The sequence below is a fragment of the Erpetoichthys calabaricus genome, chromosome 4, assembly GCF_900747795.2.
Source record: "Erpetoichthys calabaricus chromosome 4, fErpCal1.3, whole genome shotgun sequence".
NCBI classification, from domain to species: domain Eukaryota; kingdom Metazoa; phylum Chordata; class Cladistia; order Polypteriformes; family Polypteridae; genus Erpetoichthys; species Erpetoichthys calabaricus.
The window spans coordinates 194,576,175-194,600,310 of record NC_041397.2 but is presented as its reverse complement, the minus strand read 5'-3'; the positions used below and the strand labels follow the sequence as shown (position 1 = coordinate 194,600,310).

The window sequence follows — 24,136 nt, the reverse complement described above, 5'->3', positions numbered from 1 at the left end:
GGTGGGTTGGTCCCTGCCTTGTGCCCTGTGTTGGCTGGGATTGGCTCCAGCAGACCCCCATGACCCTGTGTTCGGATTCAGCAGTTGGAAAATGGATGGATGGATGGATGTTACGTCTCACTAATATGCTCCGGAGTTTCCTCCTGGATGCAGTAGTTTGTCTTTTCCAAAATTTACCCTGGTGACCTCAGAATTTTCTTTATTGTTACCTCTGTGTACTTCAGTAAAAAACTGAATTATGAATGCTTTCCTACCATATCCTCAAATATACCTAATGAGCTGTGTCCAGATAATAATATTACTGGTGACAGAGGATCATCTGATTCCCTCTCTGCCTAGCAGTAGCTGGTATTAGCGGGCCTTGCTCCCAGTTTTCGGTCCTCTGCATTGTCAAGGACTTTACTTCCTCCAACAGGATACACCTTGACTTGCACCTTTATATTAGTCAGGCCACTGAGTGTCTGTTTCAAACTGCCCCCTCTCTGATTCTTTCATTATGTTTCTTTGAATTTACAGATACCCAAACTTTAATTAAAAAAATATTAGTAGTAGTTGTTGCAGAGGCAAGGAATTGTCTCACTTGCCTGTTCATGATTTCAGAATGTGACTAACTGACTAAAAACTTTATTTACATTTTCAATCAGATTCTGAAATTGCAGTCTGCAGATATTCAAGATCTTGTTGCTAAGGGAAAGATGAAGATAATAATTACCAGCATCACCAATGGAAGCATAAAGTTGTTTTTCATAATAGTGTGTGATACAGAAGCCTTTGAAATGGTAAAAAGCAGAGGTTCAGAGCTGGTTTCCTCATTGGGAAACAGTGCAAACTATATATTTGACAGCAGTGGCCTCAGTATCACAGGTAAGCATGAGACAGAACAATGACCAGTGTTCCATTATCAAGTCAGCTGATGACAACACAGTGATAGGATGCATACCTGGAGGTCGGCATGAAAGTCATTTTAGCCAAGTGAACTGTTGAGTAAATTCACGCTATAAAGGTATACATTCAAATCTGTACAACACAACATTGACAAACTATGCTGATTGTAACCATGCATTTATTACTACTACCAAAGATGCCAGTTTCTGCACATGTGTAGTGCTCTAATGAAATAGTTCATAGGTTTTTTTGGTAACACTTTTGTTTAGGTACTGGAAAAATCCATCTACAAGGGATATTCAAAAAGTTTCCACACTTTTTTTAACTCTATTAAGAATTTCAAAAACAAATTACATCACTCTTTTACATAGTCACCTTCTTTTGCGATGCAATTTCCCCAGTCACATGACACTCTCAGACACAACCAATTACTATTCCTCCCGCCTTCACTGTTTCCAACGAAAATATAAAAGTGCGGAAACTTTTTGAAAATCCCTCATTTTACTCATTTACTATTTTGTAACAAGACCTTGACAAACACTTCTTTGGATCTTCATTACACATACAAAGCATCAGTAAAGCATCTATGCAATGTGACCTACAAAAAAAAAACTTCACTTTGAAGTGGACTGAGGTGTCTGAACTGAGGCACATGTCTCTTGATATTACATATTAAGTGTAAGACCTGTGAATCCTTCATATTAACAAATCATTTGACCATCACGTCAATATGCCACACTGCACAGAGATGAATAGCTTATCTACTGCTCTTTCATAAGTGTTATGAACACCACAAGAATTGTTTGTTAAGGTCTTGTTACAGAAGAGTAAATGAGTAATAGATATGTTTTTGCAGGACCTAAACTAATGTGTTGCCAGTTTTTTTTTCAGAATATATTACTGTGATACCAACAAACTATATTATTGTGGAAATATTATATTAGATGCCTCAAACCCTTGCTTCCATGATTTCAAAGTAGTTATCTGCCATTTGCTAGCATGTTCATTAATAGAGAAAGGAAGACAAAATGAATACAAGCATGTAGGACTGCTACTCTGTTATGATAAACCAGTTGTGAAATTTGAATATAGATGCTAATAATTGTCAGTTGATTAGAATGAAAGTTCTTTTATAAAAAAACCTACCCAGAAACATTCCAGCAGAGTATTCAAGCACTGATTGGTGTCTTTGCATCCATTTGTTCATGCAGTTAAAATTTCATGAGGCCAATGTATAATTTTCAGGAACCTGTCTGATAACTGCAAGTTATCTCTGTAAAACTTGATGTGATTAAATGAAGAAAACTTTATATCAACAGACTACGATGAATGTGCAAGAAATGTCCATGACTGCTCGTCTAATGCCACCTGCAGAAATATCTTAGGATCATTTGAATGTTATTGCAAAGAAAATTTCCAAGATATGCTTCCAATGCGACCTGGAAGAATCTGCAAAGGTAACATGTTATTTTCTTATTGATGTATGGACAAGCAAACACACAGACTGTTCTCCATCTTTATATGGTAGTCTTATCATGAGTGTTAAAAAGCATACATTATATAGCCTGTGCCTTGCGTGTGTACTGCTGTAGCAAACAGGAAGACGGTGGGGGGAGAAATTGTTTAATAATTAATGCCAGACCAAAGGGCTAACAGTTCATCTGGGTTGCAGTGTAGGCCAGTGATTCCCAACCACTGTTCCACGGCACATTAGTGTGCCATGAGAGATCATCAAGTGTACCGTGGAAAATTATCCAATTCCACTTAATTGGTCTGAAAATTATTATTTATTTACTGCAAATAATTTGTCTTCATTCGTCTATGCGATAGTGACAGGCAGAACAATTTAATACTCTTCCGCTAGGTGGCAGCAGATGGCTAATTAATCTGTGTATCTACCTGTTGCCATTCAAACAGTAGAATTAGTGATGCTTCGGCTGTGACAGCAGTGATAGCAATGGATAAATATCTGAAAAGAAAAAGTACACAATCCGAACTCGGCCCTGGAGAAAATTGTGACCCAGATGAAGGCCTTAGTAAGAGTAGTGGTCAGAAGAAAGCAAAAAAGGTGAGCTCAAGACAATACAATAAAAGTTATCTTTCCTTTGGATTTACTTTTACCGGGGAACCAACCGAGCCGATTCCATTATGCTTGGTATGTGGTGAAAAGCGGTCCAATAGTGCCATGGTTCCTAGCAAACTTAAATGCCATCTCCAGAAAAGCAATGTGAGATTTTTTCATGATTTTTTAAATATTGTTTCCTGTTGTTCATGAGGGTTCTGAATTTAAACCTATTGTGTCAACAATTTTGTTATCTCTGTTCTCCATGAATAGATTGGTAGATACAGAAATGTACGGTACAGTATTCCTTTTTACCTAATAAAACCTTCAAACCTGATGGGCTTTCACCTGTAGAGATGAACAAAATGAAAGATACTGTTTATGAACCTTTATGAAGCCTATCCTGAATACTTATCTGATGACAAGTACATTAATGTTAATTTTTCAGATTTTTTTTTTTCCCCTCAGCATTAACCTCAGAATTTGCTACTGTGTCTCACACAAGGCAAACTGCCACTTCGGCATCTACTGCAGCATTTTCGCAAAGAAGCACAACTTCCACCATATCCCCAGAGATCCAGAAGACTAGTCCACTGTCAGTTACCTGCATGAGTCAAAACATATCAGTGACAGTAACTAAAGCATTTCTAAATCAGAAGGCGATTTCAGAGTCCTCTCTCTACCTTGGAACCCCTCAGTGCAATGTGAGCAGCAGCAATGACACACATGTCATGCTGAGAACAGCAAAAGGCATTTGTGGTACAAACATAACATACGTAAGTCCTTTTGTTTTTAGGCAGCTTTTTACACTGAGTAGACTTTTTTGTACATTTTATGCTTTGAAATGGGATGACATTTTGCTACATTGGCTATCACTTTTAAGAAAGAGATCAAGGAAGCTGGATTCACATCCTGGCCTGGCCACTGACTGTGCAGAACTTGTAAGTCCTTTATGTATTTGCATGGACATTTTTCCGGGTTCTCCAGTTTTCTTCCCAGTGCTTTGGTTAGGTTAAGTTGATTTTTGTATATTCTATTTTGGACCTTTATGAAGGAGTGTAAATGTGTCCTGTGATGAACTGATGCCTAGTGCTGCCAAAACAGGTTTGGCTCCCACAACCCTAATAATGAATGAATGAATCAATGAATGTATATTATTACAATGAATGTCTTAAAAATGTGATCTAACTGCAATGACTATGTGACTAATTACTTAAAATTATAATGATATTTTTCTTCCACAGAATAACACTTACACAATCTTGAAAACTATATTAACATGTGAATCTAATCACAATGAAGGCATTCTTGCCAGCACACATCTTCAAGTTCCTATTACTTGTATCTACTACAACCAGTTTCTAATCTCCTCTGGATACAGCTCTTCAGGGTAAGGAGTTTACATCTTCTTATATAATATGCTACCTTGGCTGTCCATTTGTCTGTCCATGATTTTAAATCACCTGTAGCTCGCAAACCGTTTGAACTATTGACCTGAAATTTGGTACACATATTCTGAATGACGTCTAACATACGATAGACCTCAAAGGTTATTACCCTTTTTATTTTTATTTTATTGTAGAATCAACTTTCTGGGCAGCCGTGCAGTGCATGCATACAAGCGCTGCTCTCATCCCTACCACCTTCGCCATCACTTCCCCTACCTCTTCATATCTTACAGTCATATGAAAAAGTTTCCCCTCTCAGCCTGCATAATAATTTACTCTACTTTTGACAAAAAAAGATAACAGTGGTATGTCTTTCATTTCCTAGGAACATCTGAGTACTGGGTTTTTTTCCGAACAAAGATATTTAGTGAAGCAATATTTAGTTGTATGAAATTAAATCAAATGTGAAAAACTGGCTGTGCAACAATGTGGGTCCCCTTGTAATTTTGCTGATTTTAATTCATGTAACTGCTCAATACTGATTACTTGCAACACCAAATTGGTTGGATTAGCTCGTTAAGCCTTGAACTTTATAGAAAGGTGTGTCCAATCATGAGAATCATGATTTAAGGTGGTCAATTGCAAGTTGTGCTTCCCTTTGAATCTCCTCTGAAGAGTAACAGCATGGGATCCTCAAAGCAACTCTCAAAAGATCTGGGGCCTCATGCATAACGCCGTGCATAGAATTTGCACTATAACATGACGTAAGCACAAAAGCCGAAATGTGCTTATGCACAGAAAAATCCAGATGTAAGAATCTGTGCGTTTGCCATCTTCTGCGTTCTTCAGCTACATAAATCCCGCTCAGCGTGGAAATAAACGCACGTGCACGCGCTTGCTGTCCCGCCCCACCTCCTCCCAGAATTATGCCTCTTTGAATATGCAAATCAATATAAATATCCCTTAAGTCCAGCATTCTGTGAAAAGGCAATGGCAAAAGTACGAGGAAAAATGGAAGAATTTCAACGAATACCAAATGGAGGCAAAGAAAAACGCACTATTTGTTGGTTTAAACAGTTATATAAGCAACAAAAGGAAGTTGATCGAGTGACATAGTGTGTCGGAGAAACTCGAAAGCTCAAGTTCACAAAGTCGCATAGTCGCATAGTGCCCGAAATAAATGTCACATATCAAAGTCGGAGTGAAAAGGCGAGTCGTAGCCCACCGTCTGAGTGTCATATGAAAGCTTATTAGGGTACAGTGAAAAAAAGGCACACAGTGTGAAAAAAAGCACGAAATGTCAACTTTAATCTCAAAATTTCCACTTTAATCACGTAGTTTATTTTGTCATTAAAGTAGAACAACATAAACTTCATCTTAAAATCATTTAATTTACTAGTTTCTCAAATCCCGTCATAACTAAAGTAGCACGTTAAATGCTTTGTTTTGTATTTGATCTTATATGTGCTCTATGTGCCTGAATCACTTCGTATTCTTCCTCCGACAGGACACAGAATCCATTACGTTCATAATATTACAGCTCTCTGAATAATTAAAATACTGAGAAGTATACGTGATATCATTTTCATGATGATATGAGTTAAAGCATGTTATTAAACATGGGAACACAGTGGCGCAGTGATTGTTCATGTCTTACAGCAAGATGCTTGCTGCGCCATGCACAACCTCAATGAAATGCTTTATTACAGAAGTACTGTCTTTTTCAAACGTACTAACCCCCAATTCCTGTCCTTACTTTTCTTTCTCCAAATACCCAATCGCCACACAATCAGCTCTGTAATAGACGTTAAGCCATCTGTAAGCTTAGAACGCAGATTCTTCAAAATGTTTAAGGAACATCGAAATATCTTCGTAATGTTTAATTATTCTATCCATCTATCCTTCCAGTGTCGCACCAGCCACAGCATGAAAACAGTGCGAGGCAGGAACAAACTGCGAACGAAGCTCAAGCTCGCTAGCGCTGCAGCACCATGTAGTTAAAGTTTAAGTTTTATCTGTATAATATAATCAACATATTTTGCTGCATTTCATCTTAAAAATGAAATCAGCATCATACATAAATACGCGCTTTATAAAGTGGCTCAGGATGTGCAATATTATAACTGTATCAAAAGTACAATTACCTCACGGTAACTTGCAAGTACAAACAGTTCTACAAGGAGCACTTGAGCCGCCGTCATGGATGTGGATCTAAGAAAGGGTAACCACACAGGAACAGTACCACTGCTTTGATGCTGGGTGCCGCCAGTCTGCAAAACCTAATGGAGAACTTGCGTACGACAGGCTATGAGGTACCGTGGAAAAGTGCGTGGCTTTACGCCAAGTGAAGGTTTTATACATCGTGATTTGAACGTGGAAACGTTCTTACGCAATATTTCTGTGCGTACGCACTGTTTATACATGAGGCCCCTGAAAACAAAGATTGTTCAGTATCATGGTTTAGGGGAAGGCTACAAAAAGCTATCTCAGAGGTTTAAACTGTCAGTTTCAACTGTAAGGAATGTAATCAAAGTGCTTTGGACTGATGAGACAAAAATTGAGTTATTTGGTCATAACAAAAAACGCTTTGCATGGTGGAAGAAGAACACCACATTCCAAGAAAAATACCTGCTACCTACTGTCAAATTTGGTGGAGGTTCCATCATGCTGTGGGGCTGTTTGGCTAGTTCAGGGACTGGGGCCCTTGTTAAAGTCGAGGGTTGGATGAATTCAACCCAATATCAACAAAATCTTCAGGATAATGTTCAAGCATCAGTCACAAAGTTGAAGTTAGGCAGGGGTTGGATATTCCGACAAGACAATGACCCAAAACATAGTTCGAAATCTACAAAGGCATTCATGCAGAGGGAGAAGTACAATGTTCTGGAATGGCCATCACAGTCCCCTGACTTGAATATCACTGAAAATCTATGGGATGATTTGAAGCAGGCTGTCCATACTCGGCAGCCATCAAACTGAACTGAACTCGAGGGATTTTGTATGGAAGAATGGTCAAAAATACCTCCATCCAGAATCCAGACACTCATCAAAGGCTATAGGAGGCATCTAGAGGCTGTTATATTTGCAAGAGGAGGCTCAACTAAGTATTGATGTAATATCTCTGTTGGGGTGCCCAAATTTATGCACCTGTCTAATTTTATGATGCATATTGCATATTTTCTGTTAATCCAATAAACTTAATGTCATTGCTGAAATACTATTGTTGCCATAAGGCATGTCATATATTAAAAGGAAGTTGCTACTTTGAAAGCTCAGCCAATGATAAACAAAAATCCAAAGAATTAAGAGGGGTATGATTGTATCAGGTTATAAAGCTACTTAAGTTGCTTTGATTTATATTAGAATTTTAATTGTACTAAAGCAGAAACAGTGTAAAGCTTTTCAACACCTTATAAAACATAAGATATGTATTTTAAGTAAATTAAATGTACTACTTCCAATAAAACTGCAAAAAAGTGATTAAATAGAAAAGTAAGCAATGTTATACATTTTAAACAAATCAAGGTGCTTCTAACGTGTTTACAAATCTTTTGAAATAGGTCAGCTTTGCGTACCGCAAAAAAACACCCTTTTCTATTTCAGACCAAATGAACTTGAAGAACTGTCTCTAATGTTTGGGCTATTTCACAAATGTATTATTTACTTGTTTTATGAAAAATGTGTTAATAGATACATAGTATGATGGATGCCCGAGATCATTACACGACTAGGATGCCTCCTTAATGGAAGGACAGGGGGAGATGGCTTATGAACGGTGCTATCTCCCCCGAGCTGCTATATGGCAGCCCTCCTGTGTTTGCAATGGAGCTTTGGATTCCCACAGAGCTGTATGGGAATTGGTGTTTGTTGGCGCAGCCCTGTTTGCCGGTGGGTGCTGCAGGGAACTGCTGAGCCCTTTTATACAGGGCTCCTGCCTTACCTGGAAGTACTCCCAGGTCACAATTATGTGACACAGGAAATACTCCTGGGATTCTGAATATAAGGAACAGCCGCAGGTCATTCGGGGAGTCAGAAAGTCGGGAGGAAGAGGCTGAAGATTGCCAGGAGTGGAGAAGGAGGCTGCAACTGTCTGGGAGAGAAAACTGGAGTTAGTATACTTTATTGGATCTGGGTTAAGCTGTAGTACTTGTGTTTGGTGCTTCATACTGTGCTTAGTGGTGGGAAACAATTGGGAAGAGTTTTCCATGGGAAGAAATAAAAGCCTTGTTTTGTGCCACACTTGTGCATGTGCCTGCTGTGTCGGGTGTAGGGAAGCTGGAGTGCTTCCTGGTGGTTCACAATAGATATGTAGGTAGATGGATAGGGAGCCATTCTTATCGGCTTCCCTACAGCTGGCTCTGAAGCTGCTCATTTGTGTGGTTGAATATCAGCTCATATTGCTGATTACTCAATCCAAGACTGATGCAACTTATCAGTGCTATTACAATATGTTTATTCCTTCCTGTGCTGTGAAATACATTACATCCATCCACTTTCCAACTTGATATACAGCTTAAACATCCTTACTAAATAACTTGATCAAAACTAAGTGTACCATCAGCTCAGCTGACTCGGGACGTTGTGGGTTGGTGGGGGGAGTACTTCAAAGTACTTCGAAGACCTCCTCAATCCCACTAACATGCCTTCCAATGAGGAAGCAGAGCCTGGAGACTCGGAGGTGGGCTCCCCCATCTCTGGGACTGAGATCACCGAGGTGGTGAAAAAACACCTTGGTGGCAGGGCCCCGGGTGTGGATGAGACATGCCTGGAGTTCCTCAAGGCTCTGGATGTTGTAGGACTGTCTTGGTTGACATGCCTCTACAACATTGCATGGACATCAGGGACAGTGCCTCTGGTTGGGCAGACCTTGGTGGTGGTCCCCCTCTTTTAGAAGGGGGACTGGATGGTGTGTTCCAACTACAGAGGGATCACACTCCTCAGCCTCCCTGGAAAAGTCTATTTGGGGGTCCTAGAGAGGAAGGTCCGTCAGATAGTCGAACCTCGGATTCAGGAGGAACAGTGTGGTTTTCATCCTGGTCGTGGAACAGTGGACCAGCTCTACACCCTTAGCAGGGTCCTGGAGGGTGCATGGGAGTTTGCCCAATCAGTCTACATGTGTTTTGTGGACTTGGAAAAGGCATTCGACCGTGTCCCTCGGGGAATCCTGTGGGGGGTGCTCCGAGAGTATGGGGTACCGGACCCCCTGATAAGGGCTGTTCAGTCTCTGTACGATTGGTGTCAGAGCTTGGTCCTCATTGCCGGCAGTAAGTCGAACCCATTTCCAGTGAGAGTTGGTCTCCGCCAGGGCTGCCCTTTGTCACCGATTCTGTTCATAACTTTTATGGACTGAATTTCTGGGTGCAGCCAGGGCATTGAAGGGGTCCAGTTTGGTGGACTCAGGATTGGGTCACTGCTTTTTGCAGATGATGTTGTCCTGTTTGCTTCATAAGGCCGTGATCTTCAGCTCTCTCTGGATCAGTTCGCAGCTGAGTGTGAAGCGGCTGGGATGGGAATCAGCACCTCCAAATCCGAGACTATGGTCCTCAGCCGGAAAAGGGTGGAGTGCCCTCTCAGGGTTGGGAGCGAGATCCTGCCCCAAGTGGTAGAGTTCAAGTATCTTGGGATCTTGTTCACGAGTGAGGGAAGAATGGAGTGTGAGATCGACAGGCGGATCGTTGTGGCATCCGCAGTGATGCGGGCTCTGCATCGGTCTGTCGTGGTGAAAAAGGAGCTGAGCTGCAAGGCAAGGTTCTCAATTTACCAGTCGATCTATGTTCCTGCCCTCACCTATGGTCATGAGCTATGGGTAGTGACCGAAAGAACGAGATTGCGAATAGATAGATAGATAGATAGATAGAATGCAAGCGGCTGAAATGAGTTTCCTCTGCAGGGTGTCTGGGCTCTCCCTTAAAGATAGGGTGAGAAGCTCAGTCATCTGGGAGGGGCTCAGAGTAGAGCCGCTGCTCCTCCGCATTGAGAGGAGTCAGATGAGGTGGCTCAGGCATCTGATCAGGATGCCTCCTGGACGCCTCCCTGGTGAGGTGTTCCGGGCGCGTCTAACCGGGAGGAGACCCCGGTGAAGACCCAGGACACGCTGGAGGGACTATGTCTCTCGGCTGGCCTGGGAACGGCTTGGGATTCTCCCGGAAGAGCTAGAAGAAGTGGCCGGGGAGAGGGAAGTCTGGGCATCTCTGCTCAAGTTGCTGCCCCCACGACCCAATCTCGGGTAAGCAGAAGAAGATGGATGGATGGATGGATGGATGGATGGATGGTGAACTTTTTATTTTATAAAGATTTGGTGCTGTGCCTTATTACTAGCCAGGGTTTGACAGTGATATCCCCCTCTAGCTGGCAGTTTTGAAAGTGCTTTTGAAGTTTGTGGTGGTCACTCAAACTGTCTGACAAATTCACCATGGCTAATGCAACTTGTTAATTTTTTTAAAAAACTTACTTGTAAACAAGTAACATAACAAATGTAATTAATTGCTCCCCAACTCTTTCTGTGTACTATTATTGGGGGTTGTCCTTTGTGCGATGAAACCCCTTGTGATTGTAAACTTGAACAGTTGCTGTTTCAATTTAGGCAGTTCATGGTGAATTTATGTTCCTTGGTAGGCCACATAATTAGCACAGCATATTGCAGCATTTTGCCAGATGTCAATGCCAGAGGTGATCAGAAATGTGATGTGATGTGTGTAAAAGAAGACAGTAAGGGGGCCTCACATTAATGTTCTGGTCTAAGTTAACATTATGACCATGAGGGTTTAATGAACATCTTCACAATTACACACACTTACATGCACTTTATGAAAACAGGCAAGTGCTGTAAAAATCAAAATTACAAATAGAAAAAATGCAGGGTTTGTTATTTCTTTCTTTTTAATTTTTCCTAGTTTTTTTTGCCATTTTTTAAATTTTATGTTACCTTTAGTTAATGAAAATATTTTTTGTTAACAACAGTTTTTGTTAATCAGAACAACACTTGAATAACTCTGCTGGAATGATAGATGTGATCTTTAACTGTTGGCTATAACACGTGGAGGAGTTTTTGTATTAGAATAATGTAAATCCAAATATTACTGTGCATTTATTTTTCTTATTTTTTTTTTATTTAAGGTTTGATACAATCATATTAGGCATTGAAGAATACGGAAGCTTTTCACCAACTTTACAGATTCTAAGTGGAAATAAACCTCTTCTTAAGAATCAGACGCTCACTCCTGATGAAGAAGTTTTAATTGATGTTTCCTTGAATTTGGGCCTCCCAAATGCTAGAATAGTTCTCAACAGATGCTGGGCAACACCATCTGAAAACTTGTCAGATACAACCTCATATGAGTTCATAAACAACAGGTAACATTTTTTAAACTGTAATATGTTTTTCTGTATTATATACAGTATGTGAGTTATTAAATATTATTCATATTCACAGATCCACCATGTGAAGTAATACCGCATGAGGGGAAAGTTCACTTTTGCCGCCTATTAACTATCAACCTCTGTAACCAAACCCTGAGATTTATCCTTACTAGGCACCAGACTATATTCTTAATTCATAATATTATGTATTCCTATACAAGCTTTATGTTCCTGTGCATTCTTTGAACAACGTAAAAAATATATACTGTATATATATATACAAAATAGTAAAAGAACATTGGCTTTAAAATAATAAAATGCAAAACAGCCTTTAAAAACAATCCAAATGTTTAATGTGAAACTCATCTCACACGCTTGTCTTAACATCTTTGCTTAATCCTGCAAGCTAAAAGGCATGGTGCTAACTTTTAACAGACATCGGTTGTGAATGACACCTTCAACTAAACATTAGTGGGGAGGAAGACAAAAATCCTCAGCTACTACATGTAGATAATCCAGCAAAAACAGTAAAAGTAATCCTCAGACTGGTGTAGAATAGGAGACACAGACATGGCAAAGTAAAATTAAACAGGACTGCAACTGTAGACTTTAAATGCACTGTTAAAGACTGATTTTATTCAAAATATAAGCATCTCCCAAATGGGCTTACATTAAAACTTGTGTTAAAACTCCACAAATCCCATCTCTTCTGCTGTTCACCACCATTAACGACTTGATGATTATACTCTTCCCATTAGCTCCTTTTCCTGCCAAGTTCTCCATTGCTATAAAAAATGTAGCTGTGAATTTATTAGATAATAATTTTGCATTATATGTATACGTTGGCAACGATAGTATAAGAAGAACTCTAGGTAAATGATTGAGATAATCCTTATACTTTGATTTTATTGATTTTATTTGATGATATCAAGCAAGTCAGTTTAGTTCAAAGTTCTAAATATAATATATATAATTTCTGCAAGTAAAAAAAAAGATATATATTTATCTATATATATAAAATCCTAAGCCTAAAAGTGCAACGGTTTTATGTGATGTTTTTGTCACGCTTTAAATCAGGCTTATTTTAAAACCTACATATATATGTTTAGTATCATTCTTTTCAGAATTTATTGAACTTCTGATGTTGTTAGATTTTCAGATTCTTACTCCATTTTTAAATTATAAACTAAAATATCAAGAAAGTCATGGTTTTTAATTTCAATAAATCATTATTATTTCAATAATTTATTTTAATAATTAAATTCAATAAATTACATTATTTTTGATTGAGTAAACTTTCTTTCACAGTAACAAACTATTAAAAAAAATTATCTATTCATAACACCAATGTTTGTATTTAAGTGATTTAGTTAGCTGAAGGTCAAGTTACGATGACCCACTGCATACCACTTTAGTTTTCACATGTTATTTAAATGAGTCATTTTTTTAAAAAGTTTTTTTATTTATAAGAATGTCAGTTAAAACTAATGGATCGTTTATTTAGTCTCTTATAAATACTCATCGAGCATAGTGGACCTCAGTTTAACGGGAATACTCCAGTCGGTAAGAGAGTAAATATTTTATTCTCATTTCATGATTTTTACTCCGCTAAATAATAATTGATTTTTCTTTTGCATATTTATAGAAGTTCGTGATTTTGACTCCAATAAATAATCATTTTTCTTTTGTACATTTACAGATTTTGCTAATATTCTGGCCGCAACTGGGCTTTGGGTGCCGAAGGTGCCGGGGGGCTTGGCCCCCATAGTATATATATATATATATAAATATAAAAAACTAGCCAACCTGTGGCGTAGCATACGGTGCATAATTATGTATTGATGGGTGAGCACTTTCTGAACGACACAGTTGTCCAAATGGGGTGGGTTTGTGGATACCACTGTGAGTGAATGAAAAGATAGACCTCTGTAGAGAGCAACATATAATTGTCCGTGACTGAAAGCGGGATCGTCTGTGACAAAGAAGGCCACGCTGGTGAAAGTTACTTCGTCGGTAGGGATAAGTGTCAGTACTTGTAGATTAAGGTGTAGCGAGTCTTCGTTGTTGACGCTTAATATAGCTTGCGTACTGAGATGTTCCGGAGTCACAGTTGAGAAACACTTTGTTAATGACTTTTAAGCACAGGGGAAAAAATGAACATGTGAAACATCCGTATAATGTAATAAGCCACCAAGAAAAGTAACATTGCAGCAATGCTATCTACGACCCGATCTCTGTAAACAGAAGTGATAAGAAAATCGAGCCCGGTGTATTCTTTAACTGCTTTGTAGCGCTGTAGTAGTGCTGCTGGTTTGCAGTAAGGAGACTGTGGACGATTGTGGTTTCGCGTCCCGGTTCCTCCCTGTATGGATAGCGCTTTGAATACTGAGAACACCGCTATATCAATGTAACGAAGTATTAACAGGAAATTGCCTTCGTGTAATAGTAAAAGGCAAATTATCCGTGACAAACAAACTGTTGTACACGCTGTATATGAACTCGCAGTGTAGTATACGCGGCATAATCACACCGCTTTTTAAATGTGTTGTAAGCAGAGGGAAAAAAATGAACATTTGCAAAATCCGTAACTCTGCTTTCAGTAAGTACAATGCACACGCGTGTAATTTGTCGGCCACTTTTTGCCAGCCGTCTTTTCTGGTTTGGGCTGCTTTTGTAGTGTTACCGCTTGTGCATATTAAATCTTGAAATCCTTCGAGTAACTAATTAACTAACGAACACCCACCCAACCACAAACACACACACACAGCTTGTGTGAAAAAATGCACCAGTACTTTCATAAGTTTGTTGCAGCGTATAGTGGAGTCAGGCACAGAGAAGGTCAGCTGCTGAGAGAGCATCTCGACTGTTGCAGGGCGTGTATCAGTGAAGCAGGTGAGACGCTAATGAAACAGAGGCACAGGGCTTATTGGTTTTTAAAGACTGCTTCCTTCATTGTGTTTTAACCTCAGTTTTAAAGGATTGTTTTAAGGATTCCATGGGATACCCCTCGCAAACTGGTTTAGACTCTGCATTCAGCAATTCACATCCGCGACAAACATGCCTGTTCTCACATGGTCCTGCCGCGTCGACCCTCGTTCTCAAAACATACACACCGCCTGGTCATGTGCCCGCTCGCAAGAGCAACTCACGGAGACCTGCCTACCAACTCTAAGACCATGGCGTGTAAAACAGTTTGAGATGGTGGTGCGTGCGTCATAACCGAAAAGAATAATGAAAAGTCAACGTGGCTCAGAGGTGCGTAAACAGAAGTGATAAGAAAATTGAGCCCGGTGTATTCTTTAACTGCCTTGTGGCGCTGTAGTAGTGCTGCTGCTTTGCAGTAAGGAGACTGTGGAAGATTGTGGTTTCGCGTCCCGGTTCCTCCCTGTATGGATAGCGCTTTGAATACTGAGAACACCGCTATATCAATGTAACGAAGTATTAACAGGAAATTGCCTTCGTGTAATAGTAAAAGGTGAATTATCCGCGACAAACAAACTGTTTTAAACGCTGCATACCAACCCGTGGCGTAGTATACACCGCATAATCACGCCGCTTTTTAAATGTTTTTTAAGCAGAGGGAAAAAAATGAACATTTGCAAAATCCATAACGCTGCTTTCAGTAAGTACAATGCACACGCGTTTAATTTGTCGGCCACTTTTTGCCAGCCGTCTTTTCTGGTTTGGGCTGCTTTTGCAGTGTTACCTTGTGCAAATTAAATCTTGAAATCCTTCGAGTAACTAATTAACTAACTAACACCAACCCACCCACACACACAGCTTGTGTGGAAAAAATGCGCCCGTACTTTCATAATTTTGTTGCAGCCTATAGTGGAGTCAGGCACAGAGGAGGTCAGCTGCTGAGAGAGCGTCTCGACTATTGCAGGGCCCGCATCGGTGAAGCAGGTGAGACGCTAATGAAACCTTATTGGTTTTTAAAGACTGCTTCCTTCAGAACAGAAAACAGAAATGACGGCGTGTTTTCCGAGGCGTCGTGGCCGAGTTGGTGGGCGTGGCTCTGCGAGTTTTCGTCGTATCCAATGGTCTTAGAGTTGGTGGGCGTGGCTCCTTCCTGCGTGCTTTCATAGGTGTCTTGCCCGCTCTGGCGGCGGCTTAGAGAATCCATATATGGCTCCTTCTTGCATGCTTTCATGGGTGTCGTGCCACTCTGACGGCGGCTTAGAGAATTATATATATAGATGATATTGTCACCTTTAGTCTTAACAACCTACCACACTGACGGGTTAAATACAGCGCTACCAACTCCTTAACATGTATATTTCCATTTTATTTTGATGCAACACTTCACTCATGATTTAAATTTGATGCTTTTTTTATGGAAAAAAAGTCTACATGTTTTAGGAAATATCATGCCTTTTACTTGTAATTTTCTGAGAGACACACTTGGCAGTGATGATTCCATTGAAAGCATCTTTGAGCACTTGCCATCATGCGCTGATTGACCAACTGACAGATGCCATGGGCTGTAATGAATTTGAAGCTAGCATGTAGCTGCTATTAATGTTTATAAAGTCTCAGCTGTCTAATGGACTAGCATATAGCTTTGAAATACGCACAAGATGCATTGATTCTTGGATGCTCACAGGTGCCACAGTGCTGTGAAGTGTATTATGCCAAATTTGAAACTTTTAAGATGAAAATTCTTACTACATTTAAAGAAGTATATCAATAAGGCATTGAATGTGTGTGTAATTCTTAAGGTACATACCTAGTTTTTTTTGTATTGTTGTTTTGAAATGAAAACAAACAAGTTACATGAAAATGCCGCTCTGACTAAATGGTGGTGTGAGGCGATTGTTTATGCATACAGACTGCACAGAGCCTGTTTCCACAAGTCAACTCTGACTGCTTTATTCAAACTGTCAGTGTCAACCAATCAACTGCCAAAAGGACTCATCATCTATTTATATAGTGTCTGCCAGTAGGTGGCAGCATAACCGCATAACATCCCGCTTCTTCTAGCTTTGTAGTCCAACACATTTACTCAAAAGACACTTTTTTTTCCAAAAAGTGAGCAAATATAACCGCATCAATAAGCTGTTCAGAGGTCAAGTCTTTTCGGTGGCTGAATTGGTCTGCCATTGCGCATGTAGCATGAGATCTCAGGTGCATTCTCAATTTGCACCTTCTTCCTGTTGGTTGTAGGTAGATGCTCCGACTGGTCTTCCGCTGTGGCCTTGGTCAGCGTGTCTTGACGTGGTGCCTCACTGGGCTCTGTGTGAGTGAGCTTGAAATTTTTACGTGAGTGTCGTCAGAGTAGACTCAGCAGGTCTGAGGTCCTCTCGGTTCCGTTGGTACAAGACTCCCTCTTCATCTACCAGATAGGAACGCGGAGCTACCTGTTGGAGGCAAGTTGCCCGTCTCCATATGCCTGTTGTATCACCTGGAAGAGGTTTCATTGCTTATGCTTTGCCCCATGTTTAGCTCAGGAAGGTTTCGGGCCTATTTATCAAATGATTGTTTTGCGATTTGCTGTTTAAAATACAGCAATTCAGGTCACTGTCGTCAAATACAATTACACACTATGTTGAGATATAGAAGTGATGTTTCCTGAGCCACACGGTGACAAGAGTTTAATTTCTGCTTTCAAAAACACATTTTCAGGACAAAAGCTTTCACCACTTAAGTGCTATTTAATAGCTGCTAGCAGGAGAGGTACATTCTCAAATCTGATATCAAGACACAATGGTCTCTTACTATCTCGGATATTTGTAAATATCTATCATGTGAAACCTGACACTGCCTGTTAAACTATTATGCCAGGTAGATGTGTTTGGAGGTGGCATCACTGAGAAATATAAAGATACATTTTTTCCTAAAGGCTTGTCTAAGCACCTTTCTGTGAAGACTTCTCATCTAGACGTGTAAGAACATCTACTCTGTGTGCTTTTCTTCAGCTGCTTAATCCCCAACCCACACACCACCATGATACAAAATGGAAAGTCATCAAGAGCCCAAGTTCTGATGAAAGTGTTCTCATTTGTGAAAGAAAATGTAGTATACCTGCACTGTCAGATCATGTTGTGCATTGAAGATGTGGGAAAATCCTGCCAACCGGTGAGTATTATGTGGTGTCATGGAAAAGCAGATTGACATATGCAGTATGTGCTAAGTAAATACTTGTCTTTAAGAGAAGTACTTTTTGGTCATAAAAATTAATTGTGTCAATATTTCAAAATGTAATTGTGCTAAGGCAAAAGTGTAAAAATTAATACATTTGCAGGTGTTTCTAAAAAATTACTTTCTGAATAATGGCAAACATTTTAAGGCGACCTTAAAGACCTGCATCTATAAATCAATTATTAGATTATAGCATAAATAAAAGACTTGTAATGTAGCAGTAACGGACTAATAATATATGCACTATGAGTAGCTGCTATTCTGGTGTTGTCATCAGCGCTCAGTTAGACTTCTTCAGACTGTATGATAATATCTTGTTACACAGACGTAACCGACAAATAGACAGTCCCATTCTAAAATGTTCTCTTTCTTACAATGCCATAAAAATGTGTAGTCTTTTTTGGTAAAACAATTGTTCTTTTCATTGTAACCAGAACTGCAGATTACGAGCCACAAGGTCATCTGAAGGTGGTACTATGAAGTCAGCTAGCAATGGACCACTTCAGAAAGACGAAACTGGTGAGCAGTTGAAGTAGTAGCTTGTATAAGCTGAGTTGATTTTATTTCCAGTATTTAATAGTTAAAATACACATTGCATCCTATTCCAATTTACAGCTTTCAGAATTAGAACCTCCTCACAGTTCAATGCAGTTTATTTTTAAATAGCAAATAGTGATGAGCCAGCAATTCACACAAAATCTAATTTGCAGCAAAATTCAAAGATTTTTATTTTGTGTTTAATGACCAGTGAAACTTGCGGCACTGAAACAGGACAAAAGGTGTTTAGATCCTGTCACATACACCCAATATTCCCCCATTCTCATCCCTATTCCAATACTCAATGCTTATAGCTAGCAATTACTGATGAAATGTTAGTGATTGGAATTCCCTGTCAGTTCTTATCCCACCCACTATATCGCCCATATTCCTGTACTACTGCCCAGTTGGGCAATTGTGTAAACCAGTTGCCACTTGATAAGGCTACACAATTTTGTGACAGTCAAGGCATATGTGGCATACATGGCACTATGAAGAAGCCGGCTACCTTAAGACCCTCCACCCAAAACAGAAGCGGAAATGCTGAGAGGGCAGCTAGTGCCAGCACAAGTAAGTAAACGGGCGAACATAACAATAGCATAAATGTTTCTTTGCTTTCCATTCCAAAAAAAGGAAAACCCAAAATAACATTTATATAAATAACATTTGAAAAAAAAAGCAAAACACCACATAAATTTCAAAGGCACAAAAATAAATAAGAACAAATGCACCATATAGTATATGCAAAGAATATCTCATATGTGGTCAATGCTGCCTCGTAGCTCAGATTGCTAGGACTGAATTCCAGCTCATACAATTCCTGTGTGGAATTTGTACATTCTGCCCATGTCTGAGGGGGCTTCTTTTTGTTTTTCAGGTACTTCTGTTTTCCTCCAATATCTCAAAGACATGCATGTTCAGTTATTTGCCAGCTCTAAATTGGTCCTGTATGAGGATAATGTGTATGTATGAGACTGGACCCTGCTATAGTCTGGTGTCTTATCCCAGACTTGGTCCTATATTGCTCCTGGTGCAGTTTTAGGCAACCATGAATTAAAATAAGTGGATTTGAGAATGTTATGTTACAGTACAGCAGTGCTAGAAAATTTGTGAACTCTTTAGAAATGTCTGCAAAAATATGACTTAAAACAAGTCCCAACTAAACAAATGACACAAAAATATTATACTCAATCATTTTGTAACGGCCGACCCCTTTTACCCAGCCGGCAGCTACACCTCCAAGACCAGTGGCCTGGATAATTAACTGAGAGATCATCTAACTATCAAGCCGTACTTCTTACCAATTAAACTTTTCCCCACAATCGACGGTGAAAAATATAAGCACACACAAACAGGATGTAAAATTAAACAGATTATATGTATTAAATGAAATATCAAAATAGAAACATAAATATAAATATATCCCTCCACCCCAGCAATAATAAGACACCACCAAATATATATATATATATATATATATATATACACACACAACAAAAACCCTCCCTTGTCCCTGTAACAAATAAACACATAACACGAATAACGACAATGAAAGACAAACTGAAAATGAATGAGTACGTGAGTCTGATAAAAAAGAAAATATCCTGAAAGCGGATGACTGAATTAGTGATAGAGTTGTTTGATTCTCCCCGGAAAAAAATGGAACAGCCTCACCGTGAATCCTCGTGTATGTGGTGGATGATTAAGTCCTACCCCGGGGTATCTCGTGGTGAGGTCCTTGAAATAAATCCGGCAGATGGAAAACAAACTGGATGGATAAGCGCAATATGGAAAACAGGTACAGGTTGCTCGTGGTCGTAATGTTGAAACAAAATCTCCTTCTCTCCTCCCTCCCTTTCCTTCTCCTCCTGGTGGCTTATATAGTCCTGTGACGGCTGGGATTGATTGAAAACAGGTGTTTTTCCAGGTTTGCGGCTGTGGTCTCCTTCCATCATCCGTCCCCTTTTTCGGGGACGGCATAAACTGATGCACAAACAGTAAATGGGACAATGAAACGAGACGCACTCAGAACTGACATTTAAACACTATGTGGCCCCGCTACATTCCCCCCCCCAACCTTGGACAAGGGAGGGCTGAAGTACGGCTTGAGATTGGCCACATGGATTGTGTCTATCTTGGAGTCAGTGCCGATACCCCTTTGAAACTGGAAATTAACGGGACCTGTTTGAGATAGAATTTTGGCTGGACCTAACCATTTAGGCGCTAGCTTGGCGGAGAACCTTTTGCTGGCATCCGAGAGATGGTGAGCTCTAATCCAGACCAAATCACCCGGCTGAAAGTGCGCTTCCTTACGCCGGGCATTATATAACTTGGCATGTCTGGATGTCGAACTCACCAACCTCTGTTGGATTCTCCGCCGTAATTCCTCCATTTTAAATAGGTTATTGTAACTGGTGGTTTCTGGATTAGGGGCTCTGGGAAGGAGTCGGTCAAGCGGGCCCTTTAGCTGTCTGCCCAGCGCAACCAAAGCAGGCGTCTCACCTGTGGCTTCGTGCACAGCGGTGTTCAGGGCAAACCGGAGCTCGGGGAGCCATTTATCCCAGTCCTGATGGCGTTCACCCACATAGGAGGCGATCATGTTCTTCAGGGTCCGGTTCACTCGCTCTGTCATGTTAGCCTGGGGATGGTAAGCTGTTGTCAGGTTTTTCTTCACTCCCCAGGCTGTATAAAGTTCATCTAATAGAGAGCTCGTGAACTGCGGACCCCGGTCTGAGATGATGTTCTTCGGCACCCCCCAGCGGGTGAAGATTTCGTTCTTCAGGGTGGAGCAGATCTTGTTAGTTTTTGCGTCTGTTAATGCAAACAACTCCACCCACTTTGAAAAATAATCAATCACCACCATCAGGACGGTCTTCCTCGAGCTGGTAACAGGAAAAGGCCCCATCAGGTCGACTCCCAAAGTCTCCCCCGGTCCATCCGCGATTGTCGATTGTAGCAATCCTGCCGGTTTACCAGGTGGGTTTTTGAGCTGCTGGCAGGTGATGCACTTCTTCACGTGGTGGCAAACGTCTTTCCGGACAGATGACCACCACGCAACCCCCAGGATCTTTAATAAAGTTTTTGTCCTTCCAAGGTGACCACCTAAAGGACTGTCGTGATAGTAATTTAAAAAGTCGGGGATGAGCTCTTCCGGGACGACTAGTTGGTGTTGCAGACCCCCAAGGGAGGATGGAGTGGTCCTGTACAGAACCCCCTGGAGGTCCACGAAGTGTACCCGGTCGGTACGCTGCTGTTCCAGTCCCTCCCTGATGCTCTGGCAGAACGGACTGGTGGCTTGTGCTTGAGCCAGGTCTTCCAGGCTTCTTGGCAGAGGGAGGATCATTTTCTTTGCCTCTGCCAAACACACCATCCCCGGTGGCTCGGACACCCTGGACAGAGCATCAGGCACAATATTGCCACAGCCCTTCCGATAGGTCACCTTGAAAGTGAAGTTCTGGAGGCGGAGTACCCACCTGGTTAGACGGTAGGAGGTCTTCGGGTGATTAAATACCCAGGTCAGAGCGTGATGGTCGGTGTATACTTCAAATTCAACCCCCTCCAGATAGTGTCTCCATTTTTCCACAGCCCACACGACAGCCAAACACTCTTTTTCAGCTGTCGAATAATTGAGCTCGGCGCCGTGCAAGGCTCGAGAGGCGTAAGCGATGACGTGTTCAGCCTGGTGGATTTTCTGAGTGAGCACGGCGCCAAGCCCCAGGTTGCTGGCATCTGTTTGTACCTGGAAAGTGAGCTGCGGATCTGGCTGGGCCAGAACGGGAGGCTCTTGAAGGTGGCTCTTTAGTTGCTCGACCGCGTCCTGGCACTCTGCTGTCCACTCCCACGGGACATCTTTTTTTCTTAGGTTGTTCAAGGGAGCCGCTATATCAGCCATCCGGGGAATGAACTTGTGATACCACCCCACTAACCCAAGGAAACGTTGCAAAGATTTCAAATCCGTGGGCGTGGGGTAGTCTTGGATGGCTAAGGTCTTCTCGGGGTCTACAGCGACCCCCTCAGATGAAAGAATGTGCCCGAGGAAGCGTATGTGGGGTTGAATGAAGGTACACTTCTTCGTGTTCAGCGTAAGGTGCGCTTGATGTAATCGTTGGAAGATGGTGTCCAGGTCCTGGAGATGTTGTTTAATAGAAGGGGAGTAAATAATGACGTCATCGATGTATACAAAGCAGATCTTGCCTATCAACCCCCTCAGGACTTGCTCCATGAGCCGCTGGAAGGTAGCCCCAGCATTTTTAAGCCCAAAAGGCAGGACTTTGAACTGGAACAAGCCTTCAGGGGTGATGACTGCCGTCTTCTTCTTACTCCCCTCGTCCATCGGCACCTGCCAATAGCCACTGCGGAGGTCTAGTGTGCTGAAAACTGCAGCTCCATGCAGTGACTCCAGAATCTCATGAACCAGGGGCATGGGATATGTGTCTAGGCTCGTCTTCCCGTTAACCCCCCTGTAGTCCACGCAGAAACGATAGGTGTCATCAGTCTTCTTCACGAGGACCACAGGGGACGCCCAGGAGGAGGAAGATGGTTCAATTATTCCCTCGGCGAGCATTTGATCAAGGTGTTCTTTAATTATGCCCTTTTTTAGTGGAGAAACGCGGTAGGCTCGGTGCCTTATTGGAACTTCGTCCGAGGTGTGGATCACATGGGTAACTCCACGGGCGACTCCTAATTTCTCAGTCCACATCTCGGCCCACTTCTTCAGCACCGGCCTTACCTCTTCGGGCTGTTCCTCCACAGGGGCTGCCGCCGAGGTGTTTGCGTCACTCCTCACTGCTGCGTAGAAGCCAATGAATTCCGAGCCCAGATCTTCTTTGGATTTGTGAATGAAGTCGCATACCCCTTCCCCTGGCACCGTATACACCCTGGGACTGAGATGGATGGTCATCCTCATGGTGGTTAAAGAGTCCAGCCCAAGGAGTAACGGGACGGACAGGTGCCGGTCATCCAGGACATACGTATCCATCTCCCAGGTGGTGGAAAGTACACTGTACCTCAAGGGGACTTTGCCCAGAGCCCTGTGTTCACTCCCATCTGCCAATACAAATCGGACAGACGGGGCAGATGTTAAGTTGTCTGTCGGTCGGCTAATCTTCTTCCACATACTTGAGCGGATTAAGGTGTGATGGCTCCCTGTATCCACCACCGCATCTACCTGCCACCCCCGCAGCTTCACTGGGACGATCAGGAGGGACGTACTCGCTTGCATGATGGCGAGATTGGCTTCCGACCGGCAAGGTTTGGCTCGCTGGGGTTTTAGGGGCTGGGTTTCTCGTGTACTGGCTTGTACCTTGTTCCAGTACGTTTTTGAGTTTCCCCAGTCCCGTTCCACTTGTGAGCCCACCTTCACCAGGTCTTCCACCGACCCCACAACCCCCCTGAGACCCCCAGCTAACCGCGGGTTACAGGCATTAAGAATGCGGCGGACCACCTCTTCTTCAGACATAGCCGGCCGCCACTTCAAACACAAAGCCCGATATTCATAGGCGAAGTCCCGGATGGATTACGAAGGCAGTTGCACCATGGATCGCAGCTTGTCCTCCAGTTCAGATTCATAGTCTTCCGGAAGAAAAGCCGCGAGGAAAGATCGACGAAAGGATCCCCAGTCTTTAATGTTCTTCTTTGCCGTCAGCCACCAGCTCCGCACCGGCCCCGAGAGGGATGCCCCTATCACCCCCATAAGCTCTTCTGGGGTTAAAGGGTTAACAGCCAGGTACGCCTCCCCTTCTTCCACAAAGTTGAGGACATCATC

At 41.7% G+C, this 24,136-nt stretch overlaps 1 protein-coding gene across 1 annotated transcript in view; it reads left to right on the top strand.

Moving 5' to 3' along the window:
- Window positions 1-24,136, top strand: part of umodl1 (uromodulin-like 1) — a 196,802-nt gene that overhangs the window by 165,096 nt on the left and 7,570 nt on the right. Inside the window, exons 25-31 of the mRNA XM_051926635.1 lie at window positions 645-864; window positions 2,205-2,342; window positions 3,416-3,723; window positions 4,192-4,337; window positions 11,452-11,688; window positions 17,613-17,772; window positions 18,270-18,354. Coding sequence (XP_051782595.1) covers window positions 645-864; window positions 2,205-2,342; window positions 3,416-3,723; window positions 4,192-4,337; window positions 11,452-11,688; window positions 17,613-17,772; window positions 18,270-18,354 — 1,294 coding nt within the window. The remainder of the gene's footprint in view (window positions 1-644; window positions 865-2,204; window positions 2,343-3,415; window positions 3,724-4,191; window positions 4,338-11,451; window positions 11,689-17,612; window positions 17,773-18,269; window positions 18,355-24,136) is intronic.